The 17,992-nt window shown below is 41.4% G+C and overlaps 1 protein-coding gene across 1 annotated transcript in view; it reads right to left on the reverse strand.

The window, feature by feature from the left end:
* LOC126092837 (succinate dehydrogenase [ubiquinone] iron-sulfur subunit, mitochondrial-like) overlaps nt 1–16,965 on the reverse strand; it is a 116,946-nt gene extending 99,981 nt beyond the window's left edge. The window contains exon 1 of the mRNA XM_049908567.1: nt 16,822–16,965. Coding sequence (XP_049764524.1) covers nt 16,822–16,955 — 134 coding nt within the window. The 5' untranslated portion in view covers nt 16,956–16,965. The remainder of the gene's footprint in view (nt 1–16,821) is intronic.
* Nucleotides 16,966–17,992: the final 1,027 nt, after the last annotated feature.

Consider the following 17,992-nt stretch of genomic DNA (forward strand, 5'->3'; position numbering starts at 1 on the left):
GCTACCCAAGCATGACTCACGCCCCATCCTCACAGCTTTACTTCCGCCAGCCCACTATTGCACTACCCATGTGTCAACCAAGTCAATGCCTCTATAACAATTCCACACCTGCCCAAAGCCATAGCACCTGCAGGAGCATGTACATGAGGATAGCCGTCCCATTCCTGCAAGAGATGAGGCTCGATGTCATCAGTGCCTGTCAATTCTCTTATGTCGGTCAATTGCAGAATACCACAGCAAGGAAAACCATCAGTACCTTGCAGAAAATATTCACCACTGTATAGTATCCAGAAAAAATCATTTCAGGATACTGTCCTCAATTTTCTTCTAGTATGTTTCAGTGTTTCTGCTGTTGTGTTTGCATAATGCATATAACAACAGCACCATTCCATCCCAATTCCAGTGGTGAAGCCAAGTGGTTCATTTGCACCTTTAAGGTAGCAAGTGTAGCAAGTGTGTACAGCTGACCTGCAGACAAGTTCCTGGCATCCTACAGGACAACACCAATCCAAGAATAAATTCTGGCAGAACTGCTGTACGGCTGCCAACACCTCCTGTGACCAACAACATGCCCACACCAGCTCAGCTGTCACCCTTGCTACTCTCTGGGCACCAGAGGTCTGGGCTTTCACTTCTGGAAGTGCACAAGGATAGCTACCCAGCATCATCATAGCCACTGAGGATGACTAATGTTCACTGTGGAACCCAGTGGCACCATGTTGCTATGGGATGCAAACCAACTGAACTCACACCCTGCAGATTCCACCACAAGCTCCCCCACTGGCCTGGAGTTGGCCCGTTATAACTTTTAATGCCACACTAAGTCAAATTAACAAACACATTTCCAGAAACATCAAAGTTGGTCCACCCCCATCGAGCTGGCCCCCTTATCTCCTTCAGTGCCAATGACTCTGACATCAAGATGACACCCTGCTACAACCAGAGGGAAGTGTGATCACTGATCCACAGCCACCAATACCAATCAATGTCAAGATGAACATCAAATCCCTCACTGTCCTGTCCCCTACCAGTACAGCAAGTCCACTACCAGCAAAGACACTTTCAGCCATACAGGCCAGTTTAAGGGGGAACGGAAAATATATCTCCGTCCTTAGCAAGGTCAATAAATTACTATCATCATTGCTGAGGACCACCACCAGCCAATAGAAAGAACCAAAAGACTATCATGTGGGCATTTTCAGGCAGCATATAAAACTGATTGCACAAAAAGATTGTGACACTTCATATCATGCTGTGCTACAATACCATCCTCAATGTTTATGTGGATTTTTCTTTGGATACTCCAAGGATTGCCAACTACATTGCTGCTGAAATACTTGGTATCATAATGGACTCTTCAGAGCTATCTTAGCTTGCTTTCTACAAAGTCACTAAGACACAGCTGACTGGTTTTGTGAATTGCCTGTTATTTCTGTAGCCATCCAAACTGAGCAGTGAGGGTTATTTGTTAGACTGTAACATGTGTTAAATATAAAAAGGAAAATTCATTCAAGAAAACCATAAAATTTTGATACAGAATTGCTGGCCAGTACCTACATGCAGGATGTGACATTTTATAGTCAGACTGAAATTAGCTGTCACTTGACAGGTAGCATGCCAGAAGGCCCTCAACAGCAGTACATCAATGAGAGACTGGCAATCTCAGCTCCCACTGTGTTGTCACTTCCGTTGCACTGTGCTATTCTCTGTAAAGCATTGTGTAAGACAGTCCTCAGTGAGCCACTGTAGTAAAACAACTGGGTAACTTTCAATTTCACATGCCTTGCCATGTATGACAAAAGTAATTAAAAGCAGGGCCGATGAATGGTCCACTCTCCTAGGATACTTTCAAAAAGAGGTAATATTTTGAAAGACAGATGCAAGCAGGTCACATGGTCCTTTGGACAAAGTGATGGAGTGAATTTAAGTTGCTCTACAAATCAGTGAACAATCAGTAATAAGAATTAGCAAGGATAAATTCAAGATGAAAGAATTGGGTGAGTCATCTACACTAAAGTGCCAAAGAAACTGGTTAGGCATGCATGCTCAACTACAGAGATATGTAAACGGGCAGAAGAAGATGCTGTGGTCAGAAACATCTATATAAGACAACAATTGTCTGGTGCAGTTGTTAGATCAGTTACTGCTGCTACAAAGGGAGGTTATCAAGATTTAAGAGAGGTTGAATATGCTGTTAAAGTCAGTGCACGAGCGATAGAACACAGCATCTCCAAGGTGGTGATGCAGTGGGGATTTTCCTGTACGACAATTTCACGGGTGTACCATGAATATAAGGAATCCAGTAAAAAATCAAATCTCCGACATCACTGCAGACAGAAAAAGATCTAGCAAGAATGGGACCAATGACGACTGAAGAGAACTGTTGAAAATGACAGAAGTGCTGCACTTCCACAAATTGCAACAGATTTCAATGCTGGGCCATCAACAAGTGTTAGCACGCAAACCATTCAATGAAAGATCATCGATATGAGCTTTCAGAGCCAAAGGCCCACTCGTGTACCCTTGATGACTGCATGACACAAAGCTTTACCCCTCACTAGTGTCCGACAACACTGACATTGGACTGTTGATGACTGGAAACATGTTGCCTGGTTGGATGAGTCTCATTTCAAATTGTATCTAGCAGCTGGATGTGTACAGGTATGGAGAAAACCTCATGACTCCATGGACCCTGCATGTCAGCAGAAAACTGTTCAAACTGGTGGAAGCTCTGTAATGGTGTGGGGCATGTGCAGTTGGAATGACTGGGGCCCCTGATACATCTAGATATGGCTCTGAGAGGTGACACATCCGTAAGCATCCTGTCTGATCACCAGCATCCATTCATGTCCATTGTGCATCCCGACAAACTTGGGCAATTCCAGCAGGACAAGGCAACACCCAACACATCCAGAATTGCTACAGATTGGCTCCAGGAACACTCTTCCAAGGTTAAACACTTCTGCTTGTAACACCAATATCGGCTGTAAGTAGGTTATACTAGGTAAGTATGTGTGTGTGTGGCTATGAAGTGATAGTTCTTTACTAATTAAGTTCATTGATTGGTGAGAGGAAATTTAAAGTTTATTATGTATGTATTGTAAAAGTTAAAGAATGTTTAAAAAATAATGACATTTTATGAAATATGTATGGTTGTAAAGAAAGATTAATGTTTTGGAAGCTGGTTCATGCTTAGGGAACTTGTATTGTACAGTATAAAAGCTGCAGGGAACCCCCTCTGCTACAAAAATGGCTTGGTGCACCATGAAAGGTGGTTTTGGTGGTCAATCTGGGCAGCTACTTGGTGGGAACGCTACACAGTCAGTGGCTAGCCATTGTACTGTATACGTCGAAGCATTTGGAAGCAGTTTTATATGGAAAAATGCCTCGGATGTGGTTTCGGCTGTTGCATAGTGCTCTTGGTATTATGGAATGGCTCTAAAATGAGAAAAATCCATCACCAAGAAGAAACTGTATAGAGCTTTCAACATCAAGAGTGTGAGACCAGTTGGCTGCCACATTGTTTGCCACCACTATTGCGCCACTGCTCCGCCAACTTCAGGAACACAGATATGTATTATAGCATGGACCAGTATATTTGTGTGAGTGTTTTTCAATAATAATACAAGTGCTGTAAACCTGTGTTTGAACCTTAAAGTTGTCCTAATCATGAACCAATGCAGGATTCCATCCTAAATGTACAGAAACTGAGTATCCTGTTTCTAACTAAGTAGTGATTTGCTTCCGGATTAAATGTGCTATAGTTCAGTGACAGAGTGTGTAAATATTGCTATCTAAAACACCACTTCACAGGTGGTGAAAAAGGCACATAAATTGAACTTATATGAAATGTAATTTAGTATTGATTGTTAACGTGAACTATTTTCTGAGGTTAATTGAGCTTTCTGTTTTAGTAATTTGCTTTAAAGGAGAAAAATAAAATATAAACTATTCCAGGTGAGGTTAGGAATCAATATTAGTGAATTACACTTTGGTTCTGAAATAATCACAGAGTTTGCCTGGAGAGACGGTAACAGTTTATGGTTTCATTGTAGTTTTTCTCATATTAGACAGGTAACTGGGATATTTGTTGTTACTAAAGAAAACTGATGCATTCCCATAAATGAGAGTAGAAAAAGTGTCTATGTAGTATTATTTAATTTCAGTTGTGGTATTTATATGTTAGTTAAGTCAGAACTCTTTTCATGCCCAACTTTAGTCCAGTGCTTTATATATTAACATCACAGTACTGTGTTGATTAATGACTTCAATCGTAACTATTATTATTAAGAGGGAAGTACCAGTTATCTTCCTACTATTACTGATTTGTGCTAATGGTATCTACTGCTACCTATAACTTAGTTCACCCTTTGCACAATTCAAAGGGAGTGTTAATGAAAGTCACTTTAGCTACTCATATTCAATTTCCTTGAACATAATGTTCAAAATTATTATGCCTAATTAGGCTGGTGACCATTTGTTATTTCATTTGTTTGCACTTCTCTACTTTCATTACCCCCAAAGTACAGCCTGTTAAGTTTTCTATTGATTGCCATATATACGAAATTATTGTTCAATACCCTCTATCCATTAGGTGCAAACACAGGGTCAAAACACTAAAAAAAATCCTCCCAGAGGGTAACGCGGTCTGTGAGCTTAGCGATATACTTGGCGCAATCTTGCAAAATGGTATTATATGCTGGCCATCAAGATCCCCTGACATGAACATTATTAAGTATATCTGGGATGCCTTGCAACATGCTGTTCAGAAGAGATCTCCATACCCTCATAGTCTTATGGATTTATGGACAGCCCTGCAGGATCCATAGTGTCAATTCCCTCCAGCACTACTTCAGACATAGATGAATCCACACTATGTCATGTTATGGCACTTCTGTGTGCTCGTGGGAGCCCTAAATGATATTAGACAGGTGTACCAGTTTCTTTGGCTCTTCAGTGCAAACAGGCAATACTTTGAAAAAGAGGTGCCTTGAGAGAAGGATTGTAAAACTCAACACCTTTCTGGAAGATGCAATTATGTGATTCAAGGGAAGAGAATTTGACACTTAAAAAGCTAAATTCCACTCTTGTAGCAGCAGACCTGTTTTAGAGAAAGAAAATGTTCCTGCTACAAACTGTGAAAAAAAGTTAGGAATTTGTTATAAATGTATTGTGGCCAAAATTTATTATGGGAACACCAAGACATTATTGCCTGGAACTCCATTTTTTGCAGGAAGTAGTAGGGACAAATTCTGATGATGTCACTTGTCTTAATGAAACATGGGTATATGTTGGACACAGTTCTTAAAAAAAAATGCTTTATAGTCAATACCATCACCGGTAGTGTGGTAGCTCCAATTGGCAGAAGGAAGAAAATACTGCAGCACATGCCAGAACTTCAAAATGTCTCATTCCGATTTCTCTGTTCGACATACAAGATAAGGACCCACAAAAGCAACAAGGAGAGACATGACTTGCTGGCTAGAGAAACTTAACATACCAGTTGACAGTGGCTTGAAAAGAGCTTAATTATTACAGATTGTGTTGCAACACAAGCCAAAATGTCCAGTTTACTTTGTGGATGAAATCGCAAAAAAATAAAAGTATAAAATTCTCAGATTGTATCCCTATCTATCTAACAGAACTCATGTCAGCTTACGTCAAATGTCATATTGCTACACAACAGAAAAAAATACATTGGCTGAAGTGGAATACATTTTTTAAAGGCAGGAACTGAAAAAGTGAGACCTGGTGACAGTCGAAAGGCAGTGAAATATGTGAAATGAATGATACAAGCAGCACAGAATGATAAAGGTATGTGGCGGTTATCAACTGCAAGAGTCGACCGCCTCATCTTTGAGAACGAACTTCTTTGAAAACTGTTGATCTCAGTGTGTTCCGAACTCTGTATTCAAGCGGATGTGTTTGTACCGACATGATCAAAATAAAGTTAATTCATTATATACGAGTGAATACTAATGTTGGGTTCGATATTACCATATGTAACATCTTGATTCCCACACTGGTGACCCCGACGCTCACGAACGCCACTTATGACGCCAGTAATGTGTACTGGAACATCACCATGGACAAACAATGCAGCAACCCTTTGTCTGGTTTCTACGTCCATCGACTTCACATCGCGCTGCATCTGGATGCAGTGTACAGTAAGTGTAATTAGTGTGTAAATTCCCGACTCTTGTGTGAATCGTGCTTTTTGGTAACTTTCGTCACCTTCTCACACATCGAGAATGCGACTGAGGCGCACATGTCGTCCATCAAAACCCACTCAACGCGTCAGTAATTTCACTTCCAGACAGTGCAGTGCTCCTTTGCCGATTAATTTGGACAATTTTGACTTGCTTTTGTGTAATGAATTAACTTTGTGTGGTGCTTCGACATTGGACAATCATGCCAAACAATGGACTGCAACAAACAGAGACTACATTGCAAGTCCCAGTTCGCATGAACTCCGAACTATGGCTAAATCGCATGCCTGGTCGAATTCACAAATGCCCGTCATGGCTACCTGGTCGAATTCACAAATGCCCGTCATGGCTATTATGTCTTCCACGCTGCATGCAAATTCGTTCGACCCAGTTTTCGTACAGCTCCTTTTCCAGAGTTCGAATGTTCGCGCCAACTTTTCAGGCGCTTCTCCGCGCTTGTCCCTCATTTGCAGCATTCAACTACCAACATTTCTCTCGGACCAACTTCCAATGTGGTTCATGGCCGCGGAGTATATATTCTCCTCTTATGGCATCACCAACGAAAGTGAAAAATACCTCGTACTCTTCAGGCACCTAAAGGACTATCATTAGATAACTACAGACATTATCTGTGACAATTTGAGTGACAAGTACACCAGAGCGAAATCTGCTTTAATTCAGCACCTGTCATCAACATCACAGGAACAATTTCATCAAGGGCATCATACTGATCAACGACAGTGCACCAATTACACCGACGACAATGCCGGCTGTTTCTCAGTGCAACACTGGACATGCCACGCCTCCCTCTACGCAGCACCTGAGCCGCTCGACTGCTACCGACAGCGACATCACGGCCGCCGCCTGCTGGCTCACTGACCTCGACCCAGTCAAAACAAACAGCTGCGTGACATACGATCCTGCCACGGCTACCGCACCCGCATCTTGTCAATAGCTCACCAACACTACGCTCGCTTACTGCCCGGCCATTCACTACTCAATCGTGCCCGCAACTTGTTCACCCACCCCAGAAGATGATTTCAGCCACATCAACGCTTCATACAGCAGTGAATGTGTTCTCACTCCACCGCCGCTGAGTACTGAGTTTCACAATTGCGATCACACACACGATCTCTTCCACTAGAACTGTTACATCAACACTGTGCCACTGACCTTGTCTTGTATGCCAGGTTACCCTTTGATAGAGACAGATTCTGATTTCGACCCCATCTTACTCAGTGATACACAGCAGACTGCTTCACGACATACATTTTCGCCTGAACAACTGCAACAGGTACGTGAGCAAATTGTGTCATACAACTTGTTGGTACAAGATCAGTTACACATGCTGCAGCCGACACCAACCGAGCACGACATGCAACGAGATGCTGCTGTCATTGTTCTGCCTCCGACTGCTGACAATCCTTCGCCGTTACATACATTTTCGCCTGAACAACTGCAACAGGTACGTGAGCAAATTATGTCATACAACTTGTTGGTACAAGATCAGTTAAATATGCTGCATTCGACACCGACCGAGCACGACGTGCAACGAGATACTCCTGTCATTGTTCCGCCTCTGACTGCTGACGATCCTTTGCCATTACTACCAGCTACAACTAATACCCTGACGATCACGCTACATGGATCTATGTCCCAGATGTCACAACTGTCATCATCATGCCGCCTCAAGTGGAAATTCTATGTTACTGATGTGATACAAGCAACTTATTTAGACCGCTGCCACCTTTCCTTGGTAGTTCCAGACACTTCATTTCTGTAGCACGGCATAACCAGCTGCATTCCAGTGCTGCTTGCTTTGCCACCCTCTTCACTACCTCTGCTATGTATGACCAACACATCTGCCATTTCTGCTTCGAAGAGTGAGCATCTTTCCACTCCGACACACGACCGTGCAGCAGTTTCGCGCGAGCAGCTTGCAGCCTTATGACTCGACCGCAGCGCCAACAGCGACAACACACATGCAGCTCCAGCTCCATCGAACTGTGTTGCCTCTCCACCACGGACCAGTAGTTCATCTGCCAATTTGACTTCTTCACATTCACATTACGTCTCATCGCCTTCTGCTCTGACCACGGTTTCACCGACCACGTCCGCCTTCCACCACCACCACCTCTCGCTGTCGCCATGCCTCATGCACAGGGCTCATGGCCACACCCCACAACCTTCGATCACGGCTGTTTTGCACATCAAAACACCGACACTGTCAACTCCTTGGAACATCCTGCCATCTACCGCTGTAACACACTCACCGTCCATGGACTCTGAGGTGACGCTTCCGTCTACACCGAAGTCATCTACCACCAAGGTCAGTCATGTGCAGCTTGCTGTTTTCTCTCCTGCTGCGACATCATCAAGCACCTCTATAGCTCCATCACTACCGCAAGTGTTGCCTATCCGGCATCTCTTACACAACCTGTTAAGCCACAGCATGCTTGCTCCTTTATGTCATACGGCCAATAACAAACTGTTACCAGACAAGTGCACTTACCGTCGCGCTCACAGCAAATACTTTGGCAATACATTGCATCACATCTTCGACACACTCCGCACCTATGATCGGATCAAAACCCTGCTGCCCCGCACGGCTTCAGCACGACAATGTTCTCCCCACTGACACGCCGCCGCCTTCTGCTTCCACTGTGCCATCAGCAGCATGGCATGGTCAACCTGAGGACACCTTCTGCGCCTCCTTCCCTCCGCCGGTCACGCCTACCAAGACATCGAGAAACGGTCTGATTGCGCCTCGCACTAGCGCCTGTCACAACACAATCGGTCAAGCGCACCAGCGCCATCAGCCGGCCAGGTGCACACAAACCTCTCATCGTCCTTACCATGCTCCGCACTACCGGCGGGGGCTCTGTGGCAGTTATCGACTGCAAGAGTCGACTGCCTAATCTTTGAGAACGAACTTCTTTGAAAACTGTTGATCTCAGTGTGTTCCGAACTCTGTATTCGAGCGGATGTGTTTGTACCGACATGATCAAAATAAATTTAATTCATTATAAACGAGCGAATACTTAATGTCAGGTTCGATATTACCGTACGTAACATCTCGATTCCCACAGGTATATTACAATGGTACATGAAGATTTAAATTATGTATGTCACTACAAGCAGCAACACTGATAGTTTCACTGACTCAGACTGATTTAAGCTTTTTTCCCATTGTCTGACCAGTGTATAGAGTTTACTGCACTTAAATGAACCTATTGTTTGCATTAAGCCTTGTGTCTGTCTACTTACCTCAATCAATTTCTCTTTCACGTTGTGAAACTAAGGAATACTGTTAAGCCTGCTGACATCATCTGCTTATGAAAGTTAGACTTCATTTTAAATGTATTTCATGTTGTGTAGACGTCAAAATGTTATCTCAATGCATGTAATAGTTTTAGAGATATGCAGTGATAAGCAAAAAACTTCATTCATTCATGAAAATTTCTTCCATTTCAATAATAAACAAAACACAAATCATAAATAAAATTAAAAAAATATATGCTACTGAGAGCTTTACCATAAATGAATGTCAGAATTTTTATGTTATTTTTGTAGTAGATGGAAACTTTAAACTTCATACTTCTTTTGAGTCAAATACAACTGTATAAAAATGCCATTCTCAGAAGCTTAGGTACAGGAAATGCAATGTAATACACAACTTTCCAAAGATTTATTGTCAAGGAAGGTATCTAGTAATCAACAGAAAAAGTATTACCATGTGTTCAATAAATTTTTAGGCAACATAGTTGTATGGAGATATACAGCAATTCATTCATTCAATTATTCAAAATGACAGTCACAATCGCATTATTTATTTTGCCACCAACCGGTCTCAAACCCGCGATGGGGCCATCTTCAGGACAATTTACACCATTTGGTCGCTTGCTGGAGTCATCACCCTGCCTGTGCACGATTGGTAACTGTCCAACTGTCCAACTGTGAACAAGAAGGGTGACAACTTCAGCGAGCAACCAAACGGTGTAAATTGTCCTGAAGATGACCCCACTGCGGGTTGGAACCAGTTGGCGGCAAAATAAATAATGCGATTGTGACTGTCATTTTGAATAATTGATTGTGTGTTCAATAGTTTTCAAGATATGACTTGGTAAGTTTGAAGCTGTTTAGGCAAACAGGAAAACTTCATCTGTTTTAAATGAGTTATCGTAACTATAGCCCTAATTAAAATTAAAAGCAGATTTTTGACATGCTTAGAGACATTATAGTGATCTACACTGTACATAAATTTGAGATGTGTAACTTGATTTTCATCAGAGATAAACGATTTATGGCCATTTTCTATAGCCACTGAGATTGAAGTTATGTGGCAGCTGCCGCACATGTGATACCATTATCAAACAAATTCTCAGCACTTGTAGCGGATTGTGGTAACACAATAGACATAAAAAAACCAGAAAGTTATCACAAAACTCCTGCTAAAGAACCAAAAAAGAACTTGCCAACCTTAAGATGCACCAAACGGCTTCTTCTGTATGCCGACAGTCATGGAAAAGATCTATCCAAACGTTTTCATGAAAGTATGCCTTCAAAGCATTCAGTTTTCATAAAAATCAAGCCTGGTGCAATGTTAAATGCAGTGGTGGAGAATATTACAACAGAAACAAGTCAACTGGACAAAGACACTCACATTGTGATTATTGGCGGCGGCAACGATGTATACAAAAACGAAAGCAAGACAGCCCTGCGAGGCTTCCGTAACATATTATCAAAACTAATTCAAATGAACGTTGTCATCACAAACGAGCCAGTGCGACATTATTTACCACTGTGGTCATGTGTAAACAAAGAGATTCGACACTACAATTCCCAGCTAAAGAAACTCTGTGATAAATTTAGCCATGTACATGTGATAGACTTAAGTAAGATGAGTCGTGATGAACATACAAAACACGGTTTCCACTTAAACAGGAAAGGGAAGGCCAAGCTAGTTTCCCACATAAGCAAACTGTGCGAGAAAGACAGCGTGGAGAAAGCTCCAATTGCTCTGGGCTACAACAGCGAGACTTTTTTAGAATAAAGGACCATAATAATAGTTTTCAGGGATGTATTTCAGATGTGACCGAGTCCCGTGCGTGCAAAGAAAAGCCAGGCTGTGAAGTAAGTGCTCAGTCATTGCAGGTCAGTTCCAAAAAACCAGTGTATGCAAAATGTCGTAAAAAGTGTAACTCAAACAATTTTGATTCGTGCAAAACGATAAATAAACAAGAAGGGATAACACCCTTAAAGTTAATGCACTTAAATGTGCAATATCTCAGAAACAAACTAGACATTTTACAAATATTCATAGAGGAACACATGAACTAGTAATAACAGAACATGGGCTAAAATGCAGTGAAATAATATACTATAGATTAGAAGGTTACTTACTAGCAAGTAGTTATTGTAGGCAAAACCGTAAAGGTGGTGGTGTGGCAATGTATGTTAATAAGGATGTAGAAGCTAAAAAAATTTCCTTTCTTGAACACCACACCAAAGAAGGATCAATTGAAATGACAGGCATTGTACTCCACAGTAACGATCTTAAGTTACCGAAGCATAAAGTGATTGGAGTGTATAGGCCACCAAATGCTGATGTAATGCTGTTTATGGATAAACTTAGTAGTGTTGCTGGTCAGGCTGGTTCTAATGACCTTACTATATTAGGTGACTTTAATATAGATGCAAACTCAAATAGTATAGTAAACTTGAAACTCAGTGATGTACTCACCTCATACAACCTTGTAAATATAGTGAACCCTGACACCAGAGTGACGGACACATGTTCCACTAGAATAGATTATGCTATAATTGACAAAGATGTTATAGACAAGGTAAATTACAGTAACTTAGATTTTCTTGATTCTGGCCACTTCTGTCAGGTGATAGAATACAAAAATTCAGTTGTGCCTAAAATAACAAAAATTTTGCTACAGAAACGAATGCTGCATACCTCAAATATTAATGCTCTTAAAGACAAGCTAGCAAATGAGAAATGGGGTTCTATGTACCAGGTAAAAGGGTCAGATGAGAAATGGAATGAATTCTACTCAACCCTAGTGCATCATTATGAATATAGTTGCTCAGCCAGAGAAATCCAGAAGGTAGTTAAACACTGTCAAAATGGAAGTATTCCTAGACTAAAACTCCCAACAAATCTGATTAGGCTCAGGCAGCAAGTACATGATCTAAACCAGCTTTATAAAGTTACTACTATGCAGGTTTTCAAGGAAAAATACAATAGGGCCAAGCAAACTTTTAAAACTGAAATTGTCAATCTAAGGAAGCAGATTAACAGTAAAACAATAGAACGGTCTGACAACATAAGCAAAACATCTTGGAAGCTGATTGACAAATATCGAAAAGGTCCCAACATGATGAACATGGAACCACTCAGCATAAGACATGATGGTAACATTATAAAAAACCGAGATACTATATGTAATATTTTTAATAATTACTACATTTCTGGTGAACAATCAACGCATATTACAGATTCACAGCTAGAGTTCCGATGCCATCTCACCCAGTGTACCGAATTTGAATTTGTGGAAGTGAATGAGCAGGAGGTTCGCAGGGCAATATACATCCTAAAGAAAAAATTTTCATCTGGATGGGATGGCATATCCAGTGCTATTACTAAAGCATGCTTAAAAGAAATTTCTAAAGCTCTTAGTCACCTGATTAATTGCGGCATTAGAGAAAACGTGTCCAACGGTTCTAAAAATGAGTGTAGTGAAACCAGTGTATAAAAAGGGAAGTAAGGAAGAAGTCTCCAACGATAGACCAATATCATTAATTCCCACTTTTAGCAAGATATTCGAAAGCATTACCCTTTCTCAGCCAAGTGCCATTTTCACAAAATATAAACTGCTTGTAGATTCGCAGCATGGCTTCAGAAAAGAGCTAAGTACAACCACAGCAGTTACACAGTTCATCCATGAAGTTTACTGTCTGTTGGACCAGAAGATGCAGACTGCAGGTATATTTTTGGACCTGACAAGAGCATTTGATACGGTAAACCATAGGGTACTTCTTAAAAAGCTAAAATCTTATAGTATTGGGGATCAAGCCATGAATCTTTTAACCACGTACCTGTTGAATCGTAAGCAAAGCACTAAATTGTCATACAAACCAGATAATAAAATCATGAACTCCCAGTCCACCAGTGAACCTGTATTACGAGGTGTACCACAGGGCTCAATCCTTGGACCCTTTGTCTTCCTTATATACACTCCTGGAAATGGAAAAAAGAACACATTGACACCGGTGTGTCAGACCCACCATACTTGCTCCGGACACTGCGAGAGGGCTGTACAAGCAATGATCACACGCACGGCACAGCGGACACACCAGGAACCGCGGTGTTGGCCGTTGCATGGCGCTAGCTGCGCAGCATTTGTGCACCGCCACCGTCAGTGTCAGCCAGTTTGCCGTGGCATACGGAGCTCCATCGCAGTCTTTAACACTGGTAGCATGCCGCGACAGCGTGGACGTGAACCGTATGTGCAGTTGACGGACTTTGAGCGAGGGCGTATAGTGGGCATGCGGGAGGCCGGGTGGACGTACCGCCGAATTGCTCAACACGTGGGGCGTGAGGTCTCCACAGTACATCGATGTTGTCGCCAGTGGTCGGCGGAAGGTGCACGTGCCCGTCGACCTGGGACCGGACCGCAGCGACGCACGGATGCACGCCAAGACCGTAGGATCCTACACAGTGCTGTAGGGGACCGCACCGCCACTTCCCAGCAAATTAGGGACACTGTTGCTCCTGGGGTATCGGCGAGGACCATTCGCAACCGTCTCCATGAAGCTGGGCTACGGTCCCGCACACCGTTAGGCCGTCTTCCGCTCACGCCCCAACATCGTGCAGCCCGCCTCCAGTGGTGTCGCGACAGGCGTGAATGGAGGGACGAATGGAGACGTGTCGTCTTCAGCGATGAGAGTTGCTTCTGCCTTGGTACCAATGATGGACGTATGCGTGTTTGGCGCCGTGCAGGTGAGCGCCACAATCAGGACTGCATACGACCGAGGCACACAGGGCCAACACCCGGCATCATGGTGTGGGGAGCGATCTCCTACACTGGCCGTACACCACTGGTGATCGTCGAGGGGACACTGAATAGTGCACGGTACATCCAAACCGTCATCGAACCCATCGTTCTACCATTCCTAGACCGGCAAGGGAACTTGCTGTTCCAACAGGAGAATGCACGTCCGCATGTATCTCGTGCCACCCAACGTGCTCTAGAAGGTGTAAGTCAACTACCCTGGCCAGCAAGATCTCCGGATCTGTCCCCCATTGAGCATGTTTGGGACTGGATGAAGCGTCGTCTCACGTGGTCTGCACGTCCAGCACAAACGCTGGTCCAACTGAGGCGCCAGGTGGAAATGGCATGGCAAGCCGTTCCACAGGACTACATCCAGCATCTCTACGATCGTCTCCATGGGAGAATAGCAGCCTGCATTGCTGCGAAAGGTGGATATACACTGTACTAGTGCCGACATTGTGCATGCTCTGTTGCCTGTGTCTATGTGCCTGTGGTTCTGTCAGTGTGATCATGTGATGTATCTGACCCCAGGAATGTGTCAATAAAGTTTCCCCTTCCTGGGACAATGAATTCACGGTGTTCTTATTTCAATTTCCAGGAGTGTATATTAATGACATTGCACAACCCATTAACTCCCATATTGTAAGCTATGCAGATGACACGTCAATCTTATTCTATGGGAGCAAATCTAATGAGCTAGAATCGCTTGCTACTAGTGGTGTAACAGAAGTAACAAAATACTAAAATGATCAGAGACTCAAGGTGAATGTCACCAAATCTCAACTACTGACATTTAAAACAGGCATTTCTCATCACAACAATATGAATAGTGCGTGTAATATCTCTGCAACAGAAAATGGTAACTGTAAATTCCTGGGTGTATATGTTGATGAAAATTTGCGGTGGACATACCACATTAATTTCATATGCGGAAAAGTCAGTAGTGCCATATATCTCCTCAGCCAGCTCGCAAAGATAGTTCCTAGCCAAGCTCTGAAATTAGTATATTATGGAACACTTTACCCCCTTCTCAATTATGGAATTGAACTATGGGGCTGTGCAGCTGATGTACATTTAAAAAGAATCCTACTACTACAGAAAAGAGCATTAAGACTTATGCATGGGATGGCACATAGAGATTCATGTTGTGAAGTGTTTGTGCAGCACGAATATCTGACAATATATTCTCTGTACATCTTCACAATAGTTGTATTTTTCATAAGTCGACCAACAGAAGCAATCAAGAGCAGTGATGTACATGATCACAACACTAGAACAAAGTATAACTATTTCCGTAACAGAACAACGATAAAAATGACTGATAGAAGTGCATATATCAGTGGTCTGATTTGGTATAACAAGCTACCAAACTCTCTAAGAACGATCATGGGAAATGTTTTTAAAACAAAATTAAAATCTTTTCTAATAGAAAAATGTTTATATTCTTTCAATGAATTTTAAGATAGTGATTGTAACACGAGGCATTAGCATATCAGTTGTAATGTGATAAATGTAAAAAATAGACATAAGAAGCAACAGCTACAGAATATAGTGTACTTTATAAGTATAAATATAACCATAGTATTAAGTCTGACGAGTGCAAAAGCCATCATTATGATGGCTCCAAGCAAAGAGAATGTAAATAAATAAATAAATAAATGTACTTGATGTGACAACATCACAACTTTGAAGCTTAAACATCAGATACCAACCAGTTTAAACCACTCTATATTACTGCTGATACACACATATATAAGCACATACACTTCCTAGCTTTTGGAACTGATAGCTCCTCTCCCATTCCTTAGATAGGAGATGGGGATAAGTAGCTGAAAGTTAAAGGAAGGGTAGATCATTCAGACCCCAAGATGAGAGGGACCCACATACTGTGAGGGCATGTGAAAAGAAATTCGCAGCCATAGATATGTTTTTCACAAGTGGAATATTGTTGTGGAGGTTAATGCTGAATGCTGATATGTAGAGGACATTAACACCAGAGGCATGGGTATTTATGTCATTGCATTGAACATAGAGTCAGTTGGGATCTTCCTTCAAACAGTAATGCTTCTGCACTCTGTAGCTAGAAACTGACTCTTCAAACATGCACTTGGTTCTCACAAACATCTAGTATTAAATTATGTCGGTCATTTCACCTTTCATTCACTTATTTGCCCATTCATTCATTGTGTTCACTAAGAATACAAATATTTTATTCCATTGTTGAGCATATTTACATGCAATTGGTGTTGTCAGTGTTTACATAATAATAATAACAATAATAATATAAACTTCAACATGACAAATGTTATTAACTACAATATAATAATCCAGGATGGATACAATACATATTTGTGCAAATGTCAATAACAACAACAACAGTTAAAGTGTAACTGAGCCACAGTGCTAGAAAAATTCATAGCAGAAGAATATGAGTGCAAAATCTAAGCATAGTGTTTAATTTATTAGTCATGTGTCCATTGACGGTCTGGTACTTAACTACTAATTAGCTAGTAATACTTGAGAAACAGTAAATACATTCAGCAACCTACCTGAGGCATGCTAACTTGTTGCTCCCATTGATATTCATTCCACATGACCCACATATCCCCTCACGGCATGATCTACGAAATGTGAGGGAACCATCACATTCATTCTTAATCTTCATCAAGGCATCCAACACCATCCGTCCACAACTGCTTGCAACATAATAAGAACATGCTGTGGGTATACCGCAAAAAGCCAAAGAGTAGATTTTCTCAAAAAACCTATTCGAAACTTCCTCACTATGACATAGATTAAGATTAATCTTCTTGCTGATTCATATATTTATATCTTGTGTACAATATATTTTCGAAGTATGAAGATTTTTTTTCCCTTATCATTAGACAGTAAATTTTAAGATGATAATATAAGTAACGATTTGGTCACCAAATGATTTTTCAAATAATATAGCATGGCGAACATGTTCTTACTAAACAGAACATCATTCATTTCAGTACTCCAAAGTCAAGGAGTATAAAATACATAAATTATGAAAAACATAAACAGAAAGGAAAAAGTACAATAATGTACAAGGGTTGTGAAACAGTAATGGCTCCACCTTCATAACTTGCTTTTTGATAGGAATATTTAAAATAAACTAAAAACAGAGATAATCCTCAGAATGTGCTCTTTAATTATCGACATTCACTTTTCCACATAATCACCACACAACTGGATAAGATGCCCCTGCAGATTTTGTTTCATTACTGGGAACAGATGGAAGTCACACAGCACCAGTTCCGAATACTATGGAGGATGCTATATAGTGGTGAGCCTCCATCTCTGAAGTTGTGTTCAGATGGCATGTGAAGTTCCTGGTCTGGTATTTTCAAGCAATAGGAAAACATTTCCTTTTACCTTTCAGGTGCTTGTTGTTCATCATATCAAAGGTATTGTGAAGCATTGTGAAGTAACACTCTAAATTAATAGCATTTTGCCTCTTTTATTTGTGAAGCATCTCCAGTGGCCTGTAAAATGTTTCTTTTTATATGTATAATAAATGTATCTTGTGGTAGTTACAATACATCACTAAGTTACAGTTTTTCATGTTTTTCTCTTGTTTTCTTAGGTTGGAATCAACTTTTGTAGCACAAATTTTGTGACATGAAATTATTGTTCAGTGTTACTTACTTTGATTTCCAGTGCTGTTAGCCCATGTGTATGGTCCTGGAGATGTGT

The sequence above is a fragment of the Schistocerca cancellata genome, chromosome 7, assembly GCF_023864275.1.
Source record: "Schistocerca cancellata isolate TAMUIC-IGC-003103 chromosome 7, iqSchCanc2.1, whole genome shotgun sequence".
Lineage (NCBI taxonomy): Eukaryota > Metazoa > Arthropoda > Insecta > Orthoptera > Acrididae > Schistocerca > Schistocerca cancellata.